This window comes from Lissotriton helveticus, chromosome 3_1, assembly GCF_964261635.1.
Source record: "Lissotriton helveticus chromosome 3_1, aLisHel1.1, whole genome shotgun sequence".
Classification (NCBI taxonomy): Eukaryota; Metazoa; Chordata; class Amphibia; order Caudata; family Salamandridae; genus Lissotriton; species Lissotriton helveticus.
The window spans coordinates 313,678,811-313,701,870 of record NC_136061.1 but is presented as its reverse complement, the minus strand read 5'-3'; the positions used below and the strand labels follow the sequence as shown (position 1 = coordinate 313,701,870).

At 49.0% G+C, this 23,060-nt stretch overlaps 1 protein-coding gene across 2 annotated transcripts in view; it reads left to right on the top strand.

The window, feature by feature from the left end:
- VPS53 (VPS53 subunit of GARP complex) overlaps positions 1-23,060 on the top strand; it is a 1,098,026-nt gene that overhangs the window by 947,268 nt on the left and 127,698 nt on the right. For both annotated transcript variants that reach the window (XM_078679873.1, XM_078679872.1), the window contains one exon: positions 10,265-10,413. In XM_078679873.1, the coding sequence (XP_078535999.1) occupies positions 10,265-10,413 (149 nt within the window). The remainder of the gene's footprint in view (positions 1-10,264; positions 10,414-23,060) is intronic.

The window sequence follows — 23,060 nt, the reverse complement described above, 5'->3', positions numbered from 1 at the left end:
ACTAGTGATATGACAATCTGAAGGTCTGAGATTCTCTCAGGAGTATTCTAGAAGGTAGGGTATTCTGATAGGCTGGAACCTATGTTTGGTTTCTTTTACAAAACCATGGAGATACGTTACAAAACTGAAGTGGGCCTAGGCCTATTTGCTAGTTTTTGTTAACTGTGCATTGCTGTTTTGCTATACCTGGGACTCCCATCTCGACGAAGGGGAGTCACTCAAGCATGTGAATCTATGAAAGATTCCAATAATGGAGAACTATGTCTACAGGTAAGTAACTTATTTTATTATCTGACTAAACATACCTTTGTGAATTGGTCCCATAGGGGCACATGCATCAAGCTAGCCAATTGTGATTCCCTAATAGCGATTGTTAAGGAATCGCTATTAAGGAATCGCAATTGCCTATGCATGTAGGTTTCGCAAAAATATTAGCGATTCCTACAAATTCCTTAATGGTGACTTTCTAATTGCGAATCGCAATTAAGGAATAGCTTCCCATTCAGCCCATAGGAATGATTGCCTACGCAATTGGCGAATATCAAATTCGCACTCGCAAATTGTGCATGCAATTTCAAGGGTGCAAGGGTGCCAAAAGGACTCCCTGATGCACCCCTGAAATTGGCATGTGACCACATGTTGCACACACACATGCCCGGAGGGGCATGTGTGTGTGCAACATGGAAAATTACTATCAACTTGAAATTGATGGTAATTTGCGATTCTTATTTGCGAAATCGAATTTTTGGGGGATAATGCATTGCCTTTAAGGAATCTCTTCCCAAATGCAAAAATACCTGTTGCAAAGGGGCAAATTGTTTTCCTTGATGCATGTGAGTACCAGTGTCTAAGCGCTGTAGAACTCTTTAGGATTAAATCACATCCCTAGAAGATGTAAGCATTGTCTGTTTTGTGTAAATCATTAATATGGGCCCCCAGTATTTCTCTACTGGTGTTTCTAGGCTATGTCTTGTTTACTCAGGAGGACCTTTACTCTGCAAGTTTTACTCCACAGGTAAATATAGCATATATTGAGTTTGAGTACACTCTTTCCACAGAAATTCAGTAAAAATCCAACGATTTTGAAAGAGCATTATTGAAATCTTTCAATAATAAGCTATTATTAATGTGATAAGTGATTATTGGTACTAATGTTTTTCCGGATCCTTGTGCAACCACAGTCCAGAGGTGTGGCAGTGCTGTGGGCGACAAGTGCTGCACTTCAAAGATTCAAAGCAAATCGTATGCGCAAGCATGTTCACAATATGGTAAATTTAAACTCATTAAAAAGAACAGGAACAGGATAATGTCTCCATCCAAGGAAAGGCACTAGTACTACTCGGCACAATTCCAATTTTAATAAGGACTGCTATTAACGTGACCAATGATTTTGTCAATTTAAGATTTGGGTTCTGAAAGTGACATTTGCATGGTGATAGTATTTCAGAACCCTGTTGGATTCCAAACTCAGCCTGTCCTCTAAAGCGAATGTCCCAATCAAAGTACCAAGAGGGGAGTAGGAAAAAAAAGTTGTCTGAATATACCTAATGAGAAAATGAAAACTACTGTGTTTACAGAAAGCATTTGTATCGTGGGCTTACAGGCTACTAAACTGAAAATAAATGAAACTAGTAGGGATCATGGTCCCATGGCATAGTTAAAGGTAAGATATTATAACAATTCAAAAAATGTATACTTAAATTTCTCCTAGTGATAAAACGGTCATACATGGTCAGAGGTAGAGAATGGACCTTTACAGACTTATTTGAAAAAAAGTGTAGTCTCTGCTGCTTTTCCGTTCTTGTGTCGGCTTCTGTGCAGTTCTATGTGTGTTGACCCTACTTGAATTTTTGCAGCCTGGGTCCAAAATGCAGTCATATGTATCTTACACCTAGATTCATCAATGTCCCGTTTTGCGAGTCCTTAATAGCGATTATTAAGGAATCGCTATTAAAGACTCGCAAAACGGGATTCATGTAGAAATCGCAAAAATAATTGCGATTTCTACATGTTCCTTATTTGCGATTAGCAAATTGCTAATCGCAAATAAGGAATAACTCCCTAAAGGCCCATAGGAATGAATGGGGAGTTATTCCTTATTTGCGATTAGCAATTTGCTAATCGCAAATAAGGATGCGATTTCAAGGGTGCCAGGGGTGTCCAAAGGACACCCTGTAGCACCCCTGAAATGAAAATGTAGACTGTTGCGCACACACATGTCCAAAGGACATGTGGTGTGTAACATCTAACTTAGAAAAATGCACTAAAGTGCATTTTTCTAAGTTTTCGCTATTTACCACGAAGTCAGACTTCGCAGTAAAAAGTGGCCAAAAATAGCGAATTCGCAATTCAGAAATGGATCATGAATAGCATTTAAGGAATCTCTAATTGAGATTCCTTAAATGCGATCGCAATTTGAAAAATCGCAATTATTTGCGATTTTTCAAATTGCGAGTACATGACCCATTGATGAATCTCAAATGCAATTTTTGCGGGCGCAAACGGCCGAATTTTGCGATTCGCACCGTTTGCGCTCGCAAAAATACTTGATGAATCTATGTGTTAATGTTATCCTGTTTCTGGCAGCAAATGAACTTGTGTACTATGAAGCACCAACAAGTGTTTCCTTAGCATCAACAGCCCTCAGTGAGATGTCAGGATGGGCAGAAGAGTGTATAATAATAATAGTACTACTAAAACATAATTATTTTTACAGATTCTTTTCTCACATAGGTTCACATCCTTTGAGTTGTTTCATGCCACTACACTTGGAATTCTCTATACCTTTACTGTAGCAGTGTGAAAAGAAAACATGGTCTTTCCTACTTCATTGTTAATGCATTTCTGTTGCTGTAATTGAGGTGGATAGCCTTGGTCCTTTCCTCAGAGGCCGTTTTCAGAGTATTATTGCATATTGAATGCTAGATTCGCGGATAGTTCAGATTGATATTCATCGGTATTGACCTGTTTTGTTTCACATAATCTTTACTGGAAAGTACTGCAGAGGATATTGGGGCTACAACACCGATAAAAAGATTCATTTTGAAGTTTAATTTTCCCTGGAATGGCCTTCTCTCAGGTTGCTTTCCTAGAAGGCCTCCCTTCTAAACCAACGCCTGTGTTGAAAGGCCAAAATATCTTTCGTTTCAAACTAATTTCGTCCATCTATTCTGCCTCTGTTTTCTGTTTCTTCGTTTCAGATTGTGACTAATTAGTGGAAAACTAAAAAGGCATTCTATAAGAACTCCAAGACCTTTGACCTTAAACTGTGTATTTTAGCAAACATTTCAAACCAAACTCCTAAAGATATGGCAGGAGGGGCAATTTAACAAGTTATTTACCTTCAATGATGCTCTTTATGGTGGATACTGTATCTGACCGCAGATTCATCACCGCCCAACCCTCCTCCCTATTTCGGGCGAGCCTGCCTTTTGCACCCAGTTGTCAAGGTATGGGAAGACTTGTACTTCCAACCTCCTCAGATGGACAGTGACCACCACCATCACTTTAATGAGCACCCGAAGTGCACTGGTGAGGCCAAAGAAGAGCACGGAGAACTGAAAGTGGCCAACCTGATACTGTAAGTAACATCTGTGTGATAACAGGACAGGGATGTGTAGGTAAGCATCCTGAAAATTCAGTGCCACCATCCAGTGACCTAGATCCTGGTCAAAGAGAAATAGGGTCGTGGTGAGCCTCTTAAACTTGTTCTTCATGAGAAAGAAGTTCAGGGATGGAGACCTACAATAGGAAGGAGTCCTCCGTCCTTCTTTGACATAAGAAAGTAGCAAGACTAGTAGCCAGTCCCTATCTCTGACACCGGTACCCTCTCTGTGGCTCCCTTTCTCCAAGAGAGGATAGATTTCTTGCTGGAGAATGGAGAAGTTGTCCACAGGAAGCCTTTGTGGTGAAGATGGCATATCTGGAGGGATGGAGAGGAGGGTTAGAGCATTACTGCTTTGGACAATTTTATGGACCCACCTGTCTGATGTAATGCTTTGCAACCCTTCATGCTAAAATCGTATCCGGTTGGCAGTGAGTTGCTGAGAATGAACCCAAGGGGTTTTGCGGCAGGGTAGATAGTGGATTGGGTAGTTTGTTGCCCCTGAGGGCCTGGACGCTGGCTGCTGGATCCCCCAACCTCTACCGCTAAAGGACTGAGAGGTCTGTTGTGAGGCTAAATTTGTTGTGAACTTGACTGCAACCTTCTTCCAAAGCCTCAAAAGTGGTGATATTTATAGGGGAAACTGTCATATGAGTGATGCAAGGCCAAGAGAGTTTGCAATTCCTTTGTAATTCTTTGATGCGCTGTAGTATACAGTCTACTTTGTCTCCAACAAGACGTATGCCATTCAGTGGCATGACCAAGAGGGACTGTTGGACATACATCGCCGCATCTTGACCGCTCTGAATAATTTGTTGGAGGTCATCCAAGACTGCTCTCCATGTCCCACAACGCATGCGAGCAACGCCCAGGCGGAAAATCTAATGGACAGATTGCAGAGTAAGGCTGGCATAGAAGAACACTCTTTTCCACAAAACCTCTATATGTTTGACCCTCTGTGTGGTGGAGTGGTTGGAAAAGCATTCGATTTGAGTCGGCCAGCGGAAGCCTGAACCACAAGATTCTCTGGTGCTGAATGCTACAGGAGGAATGATCGAGTCCCCAAAACTGGTGGTCAATGCCACCAGGCTATTTGTTTATGGGCAGGTGGGGGCAAGAAACTGTCTGCGCCCGCTTGCCTTAGAGGGTGTATGTGAGGGCTTCATTGAATGGGAGCAGCGGTTCTGAAGAGTCTTTTCTGGCTGCAGGACCTCAGTAAGCACATTTGTTTTAGCCTCTGCTGAGGGAAGCTGTAGATCAAGAACTTCTGCATCTCTTTTAATCACCATGGCGGAAAAGGAAAATTCCTCCATAAAGTGGGCAGGTTGCTAATTAAGTCCAATGTCTGGAAAGGTTTCTAGGCCATTGGCCTCCTGGAGGTCCAGAAATAGATTCCCTTCATCCTGTAGGTATAATTCACCATATACCCGTGTCTCAGAGTCTGAAACTCTATGCTGCACAGGAAGTGATTATGAATTGTGTCAATCAGAATGCTGTGCGATAGGTTGAGGTGGGTGAGACATCGATTGTGGTTGTTGTGGATTCGCTTCGGACTCCGAAAGGACTATTGGTCTGCCTTCCTATTTCTGTGGCATTGCTGCTAGCAGGATCGTTTGTGTTGTAGGAGTATAAGTAGCCATTTGTCCCAAAGTCAGGACAAACCCCAGAGCGGGTGCTGAGGCGCAGCTGGCACCTGGCACGAATCTTCTGGTCAACCCGACTTGGGGCCTCCTGGGATCCAAAGGGGCCCAAAGGTATGCCACACAGATCCAGAGGGGTACTGAAAATTCACAGCATCGCTGCTTTGAAGGACTGAATTTGCAATAGTGTCCAGGGCTGGATCTGAAATAATGTGGAAGCAGGGCCGGCCCTAAGCATGTGCAAACTGTGCACCTGCACAGGGCCGCCAAACCAGAGGGGCCGCCACGACGCCGACCTCACCGAGCCGAGGATCGGATGATCGGATTCGGAACTATCAGTGGCGGCGCCCTGGCAGGATTTGGCGGCCTCCGACCGGGCAATGGCAGCGACGGCGCGCGTGAGCGCTGTTGTTGTTTACATTAGTAGTCATAATAGTCATAGTCATTCATGGGTTTGGTTTCACTTGAAGTTGCCCAGGCAGCCAGCCAGCAGTTGGGTCCCAGGGCCGTCAATCTTACCCTATGACGACGTGACGGCCCTGGGACAGCCCCCGCGCGCTGTGCGCAGTGCGCAATTTAGCCGTGACGCGTCACGGTGCTGTGGTCACGTCACGCTCCCCCGCCCCGCGGCGCCTCACTGGGAGAGTGCGTCACTGTGAGCGGTGGTGCGTCGACTCCGAGCTCGTCACGGTCACATCGTGTATGTAGAGAAGAATTAAAAATCAATCATATAATGATAAAGAAATAAATACTGACTCCTCGTCCTGTCGCCCGTCCGATCATCGTAGAGTCAGACACTAGAACACCTGAGTGTCCTCCGACAAGTCTCTTCCCCGAGAGTCCACTCCGACCAGGCCTGGTCCGACTAACGCGCCCGTGGGAGACTGTGCTCACAAAATATATTTATTAATGATTTGTCTTCCCAGTTGAGCTGCCTTATGCCTTGTAATGAATGATTTATCATGAGTGTACTGTTTACATCTGGTGCGCAGCGTAGTCGTCAGTACTGAATGGTATTACTTTGTCTCTCTGCGCCACATTTTTGTCACGAGGAGACACGGCACGCGTGTGTAACTATCTGTGAGGTGGTGCCTGCCTGAATTGCTTTTGAGAAGAGAGTAATATTCCAACAGTTCGTTGGCGGCAGGAGCGTGGCCGTGGTGGGCCTAGTTAAGTTTGGTCATGGCGCCCTTCCGCCTTCGACACTTAGGTCGATAACATTAGTCTGAGAGTTTTGCCCTCTGGCTCATTTTAAGTGCCAGCCATTTCATGAAAAAATATGTCATTTCAAATTAGCGTGATTGCGCACCTGCGAGGGTGAGAGTGGATGGGTGAACGAACACGTGACTGAGTGGACAGTATTGCGCTGTGTGGACAAATCGGTAGAAGAAAATAATCATCTCAGCTGTCACGAGAGCAGAAGGCGACCAATAAGTCTTTCGTTTACTTTTGTGGCAATCCAGGAACTGAGTGTCTCTTCTTTCACTTGCAATGGCAGTCATTGTCTGAGCAGGCGTAAAGTGGTCCTCGGGCAGTTCCAAGAAGTAGGTGTGAAATGCAGCGCTCATTTCGTAACCTAAATGGTATTTAAAATATAATACAGGAACACCTCTTGAGACGAAATGGTGGAATGTAATGCAGACACTATCATAAAACAATTCTGGTTGGCGCTATTACTTGCTCTGACTGCCCAACTTTCTTTTGATTTAACTCATCGGCTGGGATATGCCTCTGCCCTTCTCTCCCTCTAGGTTATACATCCATCCATTTATTTATCACTCGTTTTGTAAACTTTCTTTGACTCGTCGTACTTTATACATTGACTTTTCTTTGGTCAGTGGCACAGATCATGAAACATTTGCGGCTGTTCTCTGGTAGTTTTGGGATGATTTTGTTAGGCGTTTCGTAAAAAAAGCACTAGTTAATCTCTTTCAGTAGAAACTAACCTCAAAATGACTAATTTGCTACATTTCATACTATTTAAAGTATTTCTCGTCGTTTTGAGCCGCCATAGTATTCTTAACTGAATAATTCCATAGTTTCTCCGAGCCCCCTTTCCTAATCCTACTGTTTAACTTGAACCATAGAAAACTGTCTGCTGTACTTAATTTGTCACCGGAATTCAAGAAAATATATATTGCAGGTGTATTAACGTTTCCAAGCAATGAAACTGCTTCTAAAATTCTTGATGGATTTTTTCACTAACTCGCCCAAAAAAGGTAGCTGAAGCTCAAGCTGTGCCTGAACTGCTTGGACGCTGGTGCGTGTCACTAGTCTCTCAGTGTATCCTTCTGTGCAGGGCGTAGGCTCCCTTAGTGTCTGTACCTAAACTTGACTCTCATCATTTGCCTCCTCATTGGGCACGAAACGCAGGACTGGCATAGCACACTACTGTCCTGGCCCCTGCTGCATTTTGTACCACCTTAGTGGTTCTTCAGGCCGCCGCTCCATAGGGGGTCTTTCATTCCATGGCACAGTTTGAGGTGTTTGTTCTAACTGTGCAGGTTTCATTCAGTAGCTGGTCAGTGCCCGGCCCCATTTTCGTATGATTTTGTACTCTGAGAGTCTCATGTCGTGTGTCACAATGCCCTCCTCCTCCTAAATTGTATCGTTCTGAGACGAATTCGGAAGGGTAGGAGCAGCCGCAGGTACTGGTCAATCATCTAACGACTTTTCTGGACGTATTATTAGTAAAACACCTTCCTGAGCTCCGCCCCGTCCGGACCCCCTCTTCCGGGGGCCCCCACCTACGTTCCCTGCACAGGGCCACCATGAGCCTAGAGCCGGCCCTGGTGGAAGCCAGTGCAGTGGGCGACCAAGATCTTGAGGTACTTTGACATCCAATCAACGTCTCCTGACGAGAGTGATGAGAAGAAAAGAAGCCATGTTTTGACTTCTTGTGTTACTTCTGTTTTTTTTTACTTAGCTGAAGACTTGGAGTGATATGAAAATATCTCTGAAGTTACAGTATTAATGTATCCTGTCGATGAATATTATTGACAAAAGTTTTTGTATCAACTATGACAAACCTGTATTCTGGTTGGTTAAAAGAAGCTGTACGTGGTTACACCAAACTGCAGGATGGAACCATTGCCAGGCTTGCAAATCAGCAAAAACGTAATTTGAGCAGATTATGGTACCAAGCTGAGTTTTAACTCCTGCATTATGTTTTCTATGAGGGAGATTTAGGAAGAACACATGATTCAGCTATCTGACTGTTCCTTTACGCTAGACAAGACTAAATGTTTCCTTAATTGAGATATCAGTGCTTCTTGGGCTTTTTTGCTATCTTTATTTTTCATTTTAAACTCATAGCAATCAAACAACTTACAACAAATGCTCATTGAGCACAGTTGGAATCCTGGCAGATACATTTTGAGATCATGTGGTTTGTGAGCCTCTTGGCCTTTAAATGTAGCGGAAGCTACCCTAGGAGTCGCATTTTAGATAGAAGTATTCAGGTTTATTTGTCAGTGTTCCATTTTCTGTATCTGCATCTTATTTAAATTGGATTCCTGACTGCTGATCATAGGCAGACTAAGATATTAGAACACCATATTTTGAAGTTTTAAGGCCTATACTTTCATTAAAAGCAGATGTTTCATTTATTGGTGCATTATTATTGTAAAGTAGTATGACCTATATCTAGGAAAACTACTTTTAAAGAACCTGGACTGAAAGTACCCTGCACTCTATAAATTCATATTCGTAAGTAAGTCTAAGGGTCCTTAAGTTTGGCGAACAGGGTACTCCGCATAAATATGGTGGCTGCTGTCCTCCTTATCAAGTGCATTATATCAAATAGTCCTTGTAATACGGTGGACGAGATATCCGTCACATTTTAATGGAGTATCCCATCTGCCAAACTCTAAGGCACTTAGTCTTACATCAAGCACAGCCAGTAGTTGAGCATTAGTAGTTCTTTTTAAGCTCTCATTACCACAAGAGTCACAGGACTCCTGCAGTGGTCATATGGGACCTGGAAATTCCTATACAGTTGGGTGTAGTAATTCCTGGTGTATGCTGTTACTACACCGTTAGAGATTTGCTTTGTAGAAATCAGAAATAACCATATTTCAGTTCTGAAAAGGAAGTTAACGCCACTTGTGGCAGTGATTGTACTTTAAGGACCCCTTCTTCTCACCAAGAGCTTGAAACATCCCCCGCCCACACCACAGTTTCTCTTGTTTTGCGTTATGTATACCCTTGCACATGCATGCACATAATTGAAGATCAGAACATGTTCTGAATACCCGGTCTCAACACATGGAGCTCAGACACCTGCCTAAACTAAGTAAGCCCCTTTCAAACGCCTAGCTCTAAGTGGACATTCTCACTGTTCTCGGGTTGAGTTTATGTGGACATACCAAAGTTAAGAATTTGAGCAATGTGAATTGTCAGTCTGGCAACTTAAATTAACAGATATTCATGATGGTAACCACTGCATATCTGGAAGGAATTGAGAAGTTTAGCATGGTCTTCTGACAACTCATGACCCATTGGGTTGGCACGTAGTAGACCGTTGCTCACTGTGTAGTTTTAAAAGCCTACTAACGCTTGCAAACACCTATACACTGGATGATTGGCTCTTCCAAACTGTAGTATTTTATTTTAGGCATTTGTTATTGTTCCCCAGCAACAGCAGAGCACGTCTCTTTTTTAATAGTAGCTTGAGCCTGTCCGCTACAAGGAGCTGTGCCTAGTGCAGCTTTGTGCCTATGAACTCAGTTTGACCCCAGGTTACAGAATCACATTGATAGAAAACGTAGTGTTATGTGTACTAGACAGCATAGGGCTTTCAATTTTACCCAGTTTATTTTTCGGTTCTGTGATACCTGATCAAGTTTCTTTTGTCCCTTGTCAGATAAATGGTGATTGCTAGTGTAAAGTTGTTCTGCCTAACCTTTGCCATAAAAGCCTGGGTATACCATGCCTTCTAGCATTGAATTCCCTGACTGAGTGCTCCAACATAGCATTTGCAGTGACTGCCAGTAACTCAATGGTTCTGCTCTTTCTTCAGATGCAGTGGCAGAACGTTGAGCATGTTGGCGACCAAAGTCCCTACGTCACGTCCATAGTGCTTCACATCAAGCAGAATGTGCCGATCATCCGGGATAATCTGGCCTCCACGAGGAAGTACTTTACGCAGTTTTGCATCAAGTTCGCCAAGTAAGTAAAGAGGCTTTGAATGAAGTCTGTCCTTGGCAGTAACAAGTGCTATATTCCTTTCTCTGTATACCTGAAGAGCAGTTGTATATGTTTATACAGAGACTTTGCTTAGAGTTTGTTACGGTATGTATATTTATAAAGAACGTATGCACCTGTGAGGGTATCCTGGCACTGAGCATTTGCACAGGCCCCGTCTCGAGAACAGAGCTGTGGTGTTACTCGAAAAGCCAATAATTCAGCTTCTTGAGGAATTCAGCTAGAGAGGAGGGTCTGATGTGTAGTGGGAGATTGTTCAACGCTTTAGGAGTGACATAAGAGAAGGCTCAACCCCCATCTCAACCTCCGCCTCTGCTTTTGTGTATGCGTGGGATGTGTGCGAGTAGGAGCATGAAGTGTGAGTAGGATTCCGGCAGGGCAGAGGTGTCTGACTGGTTGATAGAAGGGAATGCAATTGTTCAACTAGTTCGGGCCGGTGTAGTGCCTTGAATGTGTGGGCGAGGAGTTTGAAATTAGCGCGCTTGTGTATTGGGAGCCAGTGGAGCTCCCAAAGGAGTGGTCTGATATGAGTCCTACATGGAAGGTTGAGGATGAGTCTGGCTGCCGCTTTCTGGATGGTGTGTAGTCCTCAGGGGAGTTGCTTGGTGAATCTGGCTTAGAAGGCATTCCGGTAGCTCAGTCTGCTGGTGACCATGTTTCCGGCCTTGTACAATTGCCATTGAGGCACTTCCTTAGCATCCTCAGGGCGTGGAAGCAGAAAGCTGTGGCAGCGTTGACTTGTGCAGGCATGGCCATCTTGTCAATGATCATCCCGAGAATACTGGTATGAGAGGTGGAGTGTAGGTGTGGATCTGAGGTCAGCAAGCCACGAGGTAGTCTCTCAGATTTGGTCTTTTTTTCCCAAATATAACTACTTCTGTCCTCTTGTTGAGCTTGAGACAGTTGGACTTTGTCCAGGTCACGATCTCGTTGATGCAGATGGTGATTTTTTTCCTTGTGTTGGTTCTATCTGAGAGGGACAGAATGAGCTGTGTGTAACCGACGTGTGAGAGGATGTTTGTTATGGGCGTGGATGATGCTGGCTAGTGGAGTCATAAATGTGTTGAGGATAGGGCTGGGGACGTACCTTGAGGTACTTCACAAATGAGTTTCCGGGCTAACAAGCTGTGCGGTTTTAGGCTGATTGTTTGAGTTTTTCCATCAAAAAGGAGAAGATCTAGCAGAAAACAGGACCTTGAATGCCGATATTGTGCAGGCTTCTGATGAGGGTGGGGTGTTAAGGCCACAGAGAGGTCTAGAATGATGCGGGCTGCAGTCTTTTCTCTGTCAAGGATCATGTGGAAATTGTCTGTTGAGGTGATGGGTACTGTTTCTGTGCTGTGGTTTGGTCTGAATCAGACTGTGCGGCATCTAGGAGCTGTTGGTCGTCAAGGTAGTCAATGAGGCATCTGTTGATGAGTTTCTCTAAAGCCTAGTCTGGGTATAGTTGGAGGGAGATCGGTCTGTAGTTTGTGAGCTTAGTTTGGTCTGGTGAGGGTTTCTTCAGCAGGGTGGTGATTGTGGCATGTTTTCAAGCTTCCTGGAAGGTGGCTGAGTCGATGGAGGCGTTGAGAATCAGAGTTAAGGCTTCGCTGATGGGGGTAGGTCCCTTATTGAAGTCCTGTTAGGGGCACAGTTTTGACTGGGCTCAGGAGTGGATATGCTTAATGGTAGCAGCGATATAGTCTATAGTGATGGCGGGCCATGTGTACAGGGTCCATTCGTAGTCAGAGACTGGTAGACTTGCTGTGAGGTTAAAAGGGTTTGGTTGCAAGGTGGAAGTTTCCGTATATAGAGGTGATCTTGTTGCGTAAGAAGTTCGATAGATTGTTGAAGAGGTCTTGAGTGGATGTTATGTTGTTGGAGGTAGTTGCAGGCACAGTGAACTCTTTGACAATGGCAAATATTTCCTTGATCTTGCAGTGTTAATGCGGTATGCTGGGGCTGCACGCTAGGTCTTCTAGATTTGCTGGTGTTAGTATCTCAGGGCACATTTGAGCATGTCTTTGTCCATGGGGTCTTGACCCACTTTCCACTTGCTTTCCAGTTGCTTAAAGTGCTGTTTCATCAGCATAACTTCTTCAGTGTAGCAGCTGGCTTGTGTTCGTGTTTTTGCTATTTTGCTGCACTTGAGGGGGGCCCAGGAGTTGGCACACGCAGTGATGCAGTTGGTTAAGTTCTTGTCTTCCATCAGGTTGCTGGTGAGTTTCGGTTGGTGCGTGGAAAGGTTGGAATCCCAGTCCTTCTCTGGGATGTTTTTCGAGCAGCAGCGGGCAGGTTCAAAGGTGGTCATTCTCCTGTGGCTTGGGACGGTAAATGCTGAAGCTGACAGGGGTGTTTCCTCTCTAGGTCATAGGGGATGGTTTGTCGACTGTGATTTTGTTGAAGGAGAAGATAATTGGGTCAAGAAGGTGTCCAGCAAAGTGGGTTGGTCTGGTGACATGGTTGGTGATACAGAGGTTCCTGAGATTTTTCATGAGGGAGATTGAGTTGGGTCCAGTTCAGTTTTCCAGATGTTAGCCTAGGTCTCATAGGAGAACAAAGGTGCAGGAGTCGAGGATATGGGGCACGACAAAGTCTGTGATGTCACTGGCGAAGTTTGCATGGGGTCCTGGTAGTCTGCACACAAGAGTTCTGCATAAGGAAAAGCTGGTAGTGATTTTTTTGCTTGGTGAGGCACTACATGTAGCTGGTCGCAGTGTCCATGGTATTGGTGTAGCTAATAGTCTCCTCAAATTAATGGCGACTCTGCCTCGGGGCTTGTGCCTATGGACTTGTCTGGCAATCTTGTAATCGGCGTTGATGGCGGTGCCGGTATCTGGTATGAAGGCCAGGCTCAGACAAGTTTATGTGAGGAAGTGCAGGTCCAGGGCATGATTAGGCAATAGGTTCCATACTACTGTGATGTCTTTGCTAAGCAAGTGGGTTTTGAGGAGCATGCATGTGATTGTGGAGTGGTGTGCCTTTGGTGGCTGGTTGGTGAGCAGGAGGGGTCCTGGCAGTGCTTACTTTGAGATGGTGGTTTTCGGTGCTCGGCACCGACATTTAATTGCCAAGACGGGTACTCATGCCAGTCTGCTGCATGGTGGCACTGTTTGTCTAATTTAGAGATGGTCAAAACAACAGTTGTTTATTGTTGGACCTGCCATCATTGGCGTGAGTTTCCCCTGTATTTTTGCCTCCTGTTATTTTGCTGTGTGTTAGACTTCGTTTTTGCTGGTCTAGATGCTTTAGGAACTTTGCCACTGCTGTTCAGTGCCCAAGTGCAAGTGCTCCCTGTAAATTGTTGTTAAGAATTGGGGATTCCATGATTGGCATATTTGATTTACTAGACAGGCCCTAGTACAGTGCTCTGTGTGCCCAGGTCCTGTAAATCAAATGCAGTTAGTGGACTGGCAGCACTGATTGTGCCACCCACATAAGCAGCCTGTAAATGTAACTCAGACTTGCCACTGAAATGTCTGTGGACAGTTTGATACTGCCATGTCGACCTGGCAAATGCACCCACTTGCCAGGCCCTAACCTTCCCTTTTCTTACATGCAAGTCACCCCTAAAGTAGGCCCAAGGTATTCCTGTGGGCAGGGTGCAGTGTATGGGAATGGTAGGACATGCCCCTGATGTGTGTGGCATGTTCAGATAGTGAAATACTGCCAATATTGTTTTTCACTAGTGAAAGGCTAACTGTCCCATAGGATAGAATGGGAGTTCATTTATAACATCTTATAAATATAACTTCCCATTGGGACAAGATAGAGAGATGACGTTTAGTATGACTGAACTCAGAATGTAAAGATACATCTTTTAGTGAGGATGATATTTACATGTGTCCGAAAATACCACTTTAAAAAAGTAGGTATCTTTTACGTAGCCATCCTGTGTACCTCTGCTAAGTTTGTGTATTGACTGCCTGGCTTTGGAGTGACAGGAGCAGGGGATGTGCATTCTCTTCAGACAGCCACTTGGGGAGGTGAGGTGTGTCCTGCCTTTCCAGGTGTAGTCGGGGCTGGGCTGAATAGGGTAGGGGGAGGAGATTTCTTTCACTCCTGAATGGGCGTGGTCTGCCTTGGACAATGCTGTCTCCACCTCCTGCCAGGAAGCTGCAGCAGAGCAGATAGAACTGGTTTTGGCTGGGCAAAGAGCTTCTCTGCCTTAGAAAACAAAGGATGTTGTGCTATACAGAGTGGGGCCCAGAACCTTAACTTTAGATTACTTCTGGAATTCAAGAGGAACCTTTTGGAAGATGTGTGGCGCAGCGGCCAGGGTGCCTGACTCTGGACCACAGGTTCACGGCTTCATCCCTGGCACAGGCGGCAGGTTAGCCCAGCACCATGTGACTCTGGGCAATAGCTCGCTTAATCTTCCCGACGGCCCCCAGCGCCGGGACACCTCTTTGGAGGTAGCTGTGCGTTTTACAAATGCTGGTATTTCATTTGCCAGGGAGAAGAGCTGAAGAAACTGAGGAGAAGGTACTACCCCTTTGCAGTGTGCTGTCTGGGATTGGCTTGCAGTGGCTGTTAATGCCAAGGAAAGGACAAGAACGTTGCTGTGTGCGGTGTCCCTTGCTTGAGGAATATCTCCAAGGGCTTGAAGTAGGGCTTGCTTCCTGTAGTGAAGTCTCCGGGACACAAAGACTTCACCCCCAGCTCCCCTAAACTTCCTTGCTGGGAGTTCTGACCTGCCAAGAAGCGCTTGTTGCTGTTCTGGGCCTCTGGAGGTTGCTCCCTCTGTTGGGCACTGAAAAAGTAACGCAACGAGGAGAATAGCACCTGATCTGAAAGAAACAGGTTAGTATTAGATTCCTTACCTTAGAATATCCCCAGGCGTCAGTCTGGATCCGGAAACTTTTGCGTAGCAGTACCCCTGCGCGTCGGTAGGCGTCGTCTGCAGGCGTCCCCTGCGGCTCCGCGTCGTCTGCGCCGTGATGACGTCGCTGGAGTATATAGACGCCGCCTCCGCGCGCTGACGTCAGTTCTTCTTTTTTCCGCACCAGTTAGCGCATATCCGAAGAGCAGTACTCTGGTCTTTTGACCAAGTTTCTTGTTAACTACTTAATCTTCTACGGTGCCGGTAGGATGCCCGGTTTCAAGGGTTGCGACGAGTGCGACCGCCTTATGTCGGTCACCGACCTCCATCGACTCTGCCTCCGGTGTCTGGGCGCGGACCACGACGTGGAGTCCTGCGTCGACTGTCGGGCCTTGACTGGTAAAGCTAGGCGGGAGCGGTCCCGCAAGCTTCTCGAGCTCCGTGTGTCGGCCCCGCGTCGAGAGCGGTCCCGGTCCGGTCGGAGGTCGAGGGAGCGGTCGAAGGAACGATCGCGGAGCCGCCATGAGCGCTCCGGGAGTCGCCACCATTCCTCCGGTTCGTCAGGTAAGCGTAAGAAGTCGGGGCGTCGTCATCGTACCCCCGACTCCCCCCGACGCCCGCGTGATGCGGCCGGGGGCTCGGGTGGCCCCACCCACGCGGGCCCGCGTGGGTCGCCGACGCCGTCTGCCCCATACCCGTCGGTCCCTGGGGAAGGCGCGTCGCGTGAGGAGATCGAGGCCTTCCTCATAGCTATGAGGGCGAGGTCTCCTCCGGCGGGGCCTACGGCGCCTGCGGGCCCGTCGGTCCCGTCTGGGGGCCCGAGCGGTTCGGGTGCTCCTGCCTCGACGCCGCCGGTGGCTCCGGCGCCGCTGGGCCCCTCAGGTTCGTCGCCGGCTGGTCTACCGGCCTCTCCGGCGTCGGTTCCTTTGGGCCAACCCGTGGTACCGCCTCCGCGCGGTGCAGCGACTCCGCCGTCGGTTCCGGCCGGCGTCGGGTCCTCGGCGCCGACGCCACGCGGCGCCACCCCCATTCCCCCTCTGACTCCTGACGCGGAGTCGGACCGGCGTCGTCCGACGCCGGATCCGGCGCCGATGGGGCCCATTGACCCCGAGGTCTATATCGTCGATCCAGAATACGGCGATGAGGACGAGTATGGAGAGGGTTGGGAGGGGTCTGAGGACCCTTTATCCCGTGCCTGCCAGTATGATGTGGACTGGGTAGGTGATCTGGGTGATGCCAGTGGTCTGGACGAGTCGCCCAACCCTGGGTTTGTCTCCCCGACCCCTGTGGCGTCTGAGGCAGGTGCTGCCTATTCGGTGGTCCTGATGAGGGCTGCCAAGGCCTTGAGCCTTGAGCTCCCTGTCGCGAAGGTCAAGCCGAACATTCTGACCGAAGTGTTTAAACCGCAGTCATGCCCCCAGGAGCCTCTGCTGCCGTTTAATGAGGCCCTGACGGATGTCCTTTTGGGCACCTGGTCCAGGCCCGCTTCCGGTGCACCGGTTGACCGGAACGTTGCCAGGCGTCACCGTCCGTGCTCGGACGACCCTGCCTTCCTATCCACCCATCCCTCCCCGGAGAGTCTGGTGATCCAGGCCTCCACTTCACAGTCCGCGTTCCCGTCGGCTCCGCCCGATCGGGAATCAAAGCGGTATGACCAATTTGGTAAAAAGGTCTTTTCCTCTTTGAGCGCTGGACTGCGGTCTTGTAATACCGCGTGCCTCTTGGGCCGCTACACCCACTCCCTGTGGGATACGGTCGAGGAGTGTTTGCCGCAATGCCCCCAGGAAGTGCGGGACAAGCTCACCCGGGCCTTGGTTGAAGGCCGGGATGCGGCGCGGTACTCGATCCGTTGTGGTCTGGACACGACCGACTCGCTGGGACGGGCTATGTCCACGACGGTGGCGATTCGTCGCCATGCTTGGCTGAGATCTGCCAACTTCTCGCCAGACGTCCAAAATACACTCATGGACATGCCATTTGATGGCAGTCGCCTGTTTGGTGACAAAGCGGACCACGCGCTGGAGCGCTTCAAGGACTCCAGGGTCACGGCCAAGTCCTTGGGTCTTTCGACCCAGCGCCAGCAGACGGGTTCGTTTCGCCCCTTTCGTGGCCAAGGGAGGGGCGGTCCCACACGTGCTGCCAGCCACGCGCCGCAGAACGCTCCCCAGCGCGGTGGCGGCCGTGGTTTCCGCCGTGGTGGCGGTAGAGGCCAGCGGCGAGGTCAGTCCACACCTCCCCCCGCTGCTGCATCCAAGCCTTCCTAGTCCGAGCTTTCGGGCTCACGTGACGCCAGTGGGTGGCAGGGTTCGCCATCACCACTCCCGCTGGCGCGCGATAACATCGGACAGGTGGGTGCTGCAGCTCGTTCGAAGGGGCTACGCCCTCCCCTTCGAGTCCACTCCTCCAGCCATGCCACCGCAGAACCACCGTGTGTCAGGGGACCACTTGACACTTCTGCAGGAGGAAGTTACGGCCCTCTTGGCCAAGGGGGCCATCGAGCGCGTTCCTGGGCCAGAAGTAGGGTGTGGTTGCTACTCCCACTACTTTCTGGTGCCCAAGAAGGACAAAGGAGGCCTCCGTCCTATCTTGGACCTACGGAACGTCAACGGCTTACTCCGGAAGGAGAAGTTCAAGATGTTGACTTTGGCTCAGGTCTTGGCTGCTCTAGACCCTCAAGACTGGATGGTAGCGTTGGACTTGCAGGATGCGTATTTTCACATCCCCGTCCTGCCGGCCCACCGGCGTTACCTGCGGTTCACGGTAGGCCAGGAGCACTTTCAGTTTATCGTGCTCCCATTCGGCCTTACCAGCGCCCCACGGGTGTTCACGAAAGTGATGGCGGTGGTCGCAGCTCATCTGCGCCGGTTAGGGGTTTCAGTCTTCCCCTACCTCGACGACTGGTTGTTGAAGGCGGGCTCGCCCCAGACAGTCGTCCACCACCTTCAGATGACGGCAGACCTCCTGCACGAGCTGGGGTTTTCCATCAATGTGCCGAAATCACACCTGTGTCCCTCTCAAAAGCTCCTTTTCATCGGAGCGGTTCTCGACTCGGCGCAGTTTCGGGTTTATCCCCCGGAACGGCGGGTCCGGGATATTCAGGCTCTGATTCCCATCTTTCAGCCGTTATCCCGGGTTTCGGTCAGGTTGACGCTGCGGCTTCTGGGGCTGATGGCCTCCTGCATCCTACTGGTGCATCACGCCAGGTGGCGGATGCGGGCTCTGCAGTGGGACCTGAAGTTTCAGTGGGCCCGGCATCAGGGCAACCTATCCGACCATGTCCTGATCTCGGAGGGCACTGCGAGACAGTTGCAGTGGTGGCTTACGGACCGCGATTGGGTCAGAGGCAGATCCCTCTCCCTTCCCCAACCGGAGCACGTGGTTGTGACGGACGCGTCCCTCCAGGGCTGGGGTGGCCACTTGGGAGAGGCGGAGATCAGAGGCATCTGGTCTCCGGCGGAGTCCCGGCTCCATATCAACCTGTTGGAGCTGCGGGCGATTCGCCTAGCACTGAAGGCATTCCTCCCCTTTGTCAACGGGAGTGTAGTGCAGGTGTTCACGGACAACACCACCGCCATGTGGTACTGCAACAAACAGGGCGGTGTGGGGTCGTGGACCCTTTGCCAGGAGGCTCTGCGTCTCTGGCAATGGCTGGAACGTCAGGGCGTGACTCTGACGGTTCAACACCTGGCAGGTTCTCTGAACGCCAGGGCGGACGAACTCAGCCGTCGGTGCTCGGTGGATCACGAATGGCGTCTGAACTCGGACGTGGCGAGAGGCCTCTTTCAGCAATGGGGAGAGCCTTGGTTAGATCTATTCGCCACAGAAGAGAACGCGCAATGTCATCGGTTCTGCGCGTTGGAGTTTCCAAGACGGCACTCGCTCGGCGACGCCTTTCGGCGCGAGTGGAGTTGCGGTCTGTTGTACGCCTTTCCGCCTATACCACTTCTGCCCAGAGTGCTGAAGAAGATCAGGCGCGACCGGGCCCAAGTTATCCTTGTGGCCCCGGACTGGGCTCGAAGATACTGGTATCCCGAGCTACTCAGCATGACAGTCGGTCCCTCGATCCGCCTGCCCCTTCAGGAGGACCTTCTGTCGCAGCAGCAGGGGACGGTCCTCCACCCGAACCTGTCCAGTCTCCACCTCCATGCTTGGAGATTGAGCGGCGGCAGTTGAGGCCATTTGACTTGCCTCCTGAAGTCTGTGATGTAATTCTGGCAGCCAGGCGTCCCTCCACAAAGTCGGTATACGCCTGCCGGTGGAACAGATTTGTGGCATGGTGCACAGCAAAGGCTGTGGATCCCCTTTCTGCCCCTCTGTCTGAGGTTCTCCTCTTCCTCCTTTCCCTTGCCCAGCAGGGCTCTGCTCTGGGCACTATCAAGGGCTATCTTTCTGCCCTTTCCGCCTTCTTGAGGCTACCTGATCAGCCATCTTTATTCAAGTCCCCTATTGTGTTACGATTCTTGAAGGGCATCACGCACATGTATCCCCCAACTCCGTTCGTGATGCCTCAGTGGGACTTGAACCTGGTTCTGACTTTCCTGATGTGCGCTCCCTTTGAGCCTCTTCATTCCTGTCCTCTCCGTCTTCTCACTTTAAAGACGGCCTTCCTGGTGGCTATCACCTCTGCCAGGAGAGTGAGTGAGCTCCAGGCTCTTTCTGTTAAACCTCCTTTCTTGTCTGTTCATCCTGATAAGGTGGTTCTTCGGACTAGACCTTCTTTCCTGCCCAAGGTAGTCTCTGCTTTTCACATTGGGCAGTCCATCACCTTGCCCTCCTTCTTCCCGCCTCCGCATCCTTCGAAGGATGAAGAGCGGCTCCATCGTCTGGACCCAAAACGTGCGCTTTCATTTTACATGGATCGCACACGCCAGTTCCGGGTGGATGACCAACTGTTTGTTGGCTACGTGGGTGAGAAGAAGGGAAGGGCGGTACAGAAGCGGACCATCTCTCGGTGGGTCGTCCTGTGCATCAAAGCATGCTACTCTTTGGCTCGGAAGGAGCCTCCTGTTGGGCTGAGGGCCCATTCCACTCGGGCCACGGCGGCTACTACTGCCCTGGGCCGGGGAGTCCCTTTGCAGGACATTTGCCAGGCGGCCACGTGGGCCTCGCTGCACACCTTTGCGAGGCACTACTGCCTGGACAGTCAAGTCCGGAGGGATGGCTTCTTTGGTCGTTCGGTCCTCCAGGACTTTCTGGTGTAGGTTGTATTGGTTCGCAGACCCACCACCGGGGTTGGTATTGCTGGGGTATCTATTCTAAGGTAAGGAATCTAATACTAACCTGTTTCTTTCAGATGAACAAGTTACTTACCTTCGGTAACGATATATCTGTAAGAAACAGTAGTTAGTATTAGATTCCTTACCGCCCCACCCATCCTCCCCGTTCTGCGAACTGATACCTAGGGTTAAGGACATCCCTTTCAGGGCCCTAGTTTCAAATGGCACCAGTGTTAGTTCTCACATGGCTCTGCGTGTTCTGGCGCGGAAAAGCTGTGTGCAAAGAACTGACGTCAGCGCGCGGAGGCGGCGTCTATATACTCCAGCGACGTCATCACGGCGCACGACGCCGACGACGCGGAGCCGCAGGGGACGCCTGCAGACGACGCCTACCGACGCGCAGGGGTACTGCTACGCAAAAGTTTCCGGATCCAGACTGACGCCTGGGGATATTCTAAGGTAAGGAATCTAATACTAACTACTGTTTCTTACAGATATATCGTTACCGAAGGTAAGTAACTTGTTCTTTCCGACGCACCACCTAAAAAACTGACACAGCGCCTGCCCCCAGGTCAAGAAATCACTGCACGCCGCATCGAGTGCACCGATCTACGAATGCCAAGATCACCGCACTGATTCTGACGGAAGCCCTGCTGTGCGGCTACAAGAACCAACTCATCATGGGACCGCGGTTGAAGAAATCAATGCAGTGTTGTTGCTGCCGACGCATCCCTGATCCTCATGCATTGCACTGGGGCGCCAAGTCTACACGTCAACTGCCCATACAGTAAGAAACTGACGCATCCCATCCCCTTTAATAAGGAACCAACTTATCACCTCCCCTGTGAGGCAGTAAGACATGACGAATCACCTTCCCTGCACATAAGGAACCAACGCATTACCTTCCCTGCGGCTGTTCTTGTCTATGATTTTGACGCATCCAATGTACTTTGTGTTGAAAGTGTCGCATCTATAGTTTGCTATGGACAGACCTGTTTCTACCTTTTGAAAGTCATATCTGTATTACTGTATTGTGGATTTTTGTTGTTTTGGTCTTGTTTGGTTCAGATTTCCTATTTTTCTGAACGTGTATGGTGTCCATTTGTACTGTTTTCACTATATTACTGGATGGGTACACAAATGCTTTACACACAGCCCCTGAAATAAGCCTGGCTGCTCGTGCCAAGCTACCAAGGGGGTGATCATGGGATTATTTTAGAAGTGTATCCCCCTTACCCTGACTAGGAGAAGGGTCCCTACTTGGACAACGGTGCAAGTCATTGCCAACTAGAGACCCCCATTTCTAATATTGGTAGCCAGCAATGAGGATCTTGACATGCATTTGTGACTTACATACAGTGATTGGTGTACACTACTAGTATAGTGCAGGCCATCTTACGGCCATATACAATTGGTGGAACTTTTTCTTGGAATGTTTTGTAACTTGAGAACTGCCAATTTTCACCATGACAAAACCAGCATCATTTGCATCTGTGGATATTGAATTTGAAGAAGACAGGGTTGAAACCTACACTGTGCCACAATTGAAAGCTGGTTACAAGAAATTTAAAATCTCAGAAAGAGACCTCACCAGAAAGAAGGAATACCAAAAGGCGCTGAAGGCCTGGTTGGAATCAAGGAATGCCAGTGAGCATACAGAGGAGCCTATGGTGGAGGATGAGAATTTAGATGGGCAGCAGGATGGGCTATTGGGTCTGCCTGGAAGGAAGTTTCCATCCAGCGGGGGCAGCAGTGTGTCTTCAAAGGGGCTGTATTCAGAGGAGTTGGAGCACAGAGTGAGAAGCAGAGTGCATGAGTTGGAGCTTACAAAGCTCAGGCTGAGGAAGAAGTGTGACATCGGAGAGTAAGAAATTGTATTTAGAAAAGCGGAAACTGGCCATGGAGGAAAAGAGGATGCTTTTAGAACATGAGATTTTTTGAAGGAACTGGACATGAAGGCCAGGAGTGTGGCGCCCAGTTCCAATGGTGGCAGCTAGTTGCCAGTGCCTGGAGAAGGGAAGGTATACATCCCCAAGAAAGTGATTAAGGATTTTGGAAAGAAGGAAGATATTGGTCAGTGGTTTAAGGCATATGAGGTAGCAATGAGGTCCCACAGAATCCATGAGAGAGACTGGGGAGCGGGGTTGTGACAGAGGGAAGGAAGGGAGGGAAACGTTGTTAGGCTTACCTAGCAAGGAGCAAATGTCTTATGCCCACATGAAGCAAGCCTTGATCAGGAGGTATGGTTTGACCTTAGAACTGTACAGGCAGAAGTAAGAATTCTGTAAGGAGCTGGCGTCAAGCACTTGGGTGGAGTATGTGTCCTATTTTTGCAGCGCACTAGATGGATGGGTACAGGGTAGCCATGTAAATGATTTTCACAGGCTCTATGATTTGATTGCATGGGCGCACTTGTCTGGTAGTTGTTTTCCAGAGCTATGCCAGCACTTGATTGACAGTAAGCTGACTGGCCCAGGAACCTTGCTGTGGTGGCGCACTGCAGGGTCAGTGCCAGGGTCCACAAAGGTCATGTGAGAGACTCCGCCAAATGTGGACAAGATCCCCAGCAGAAGAGTGGCGGGGGGACAAGG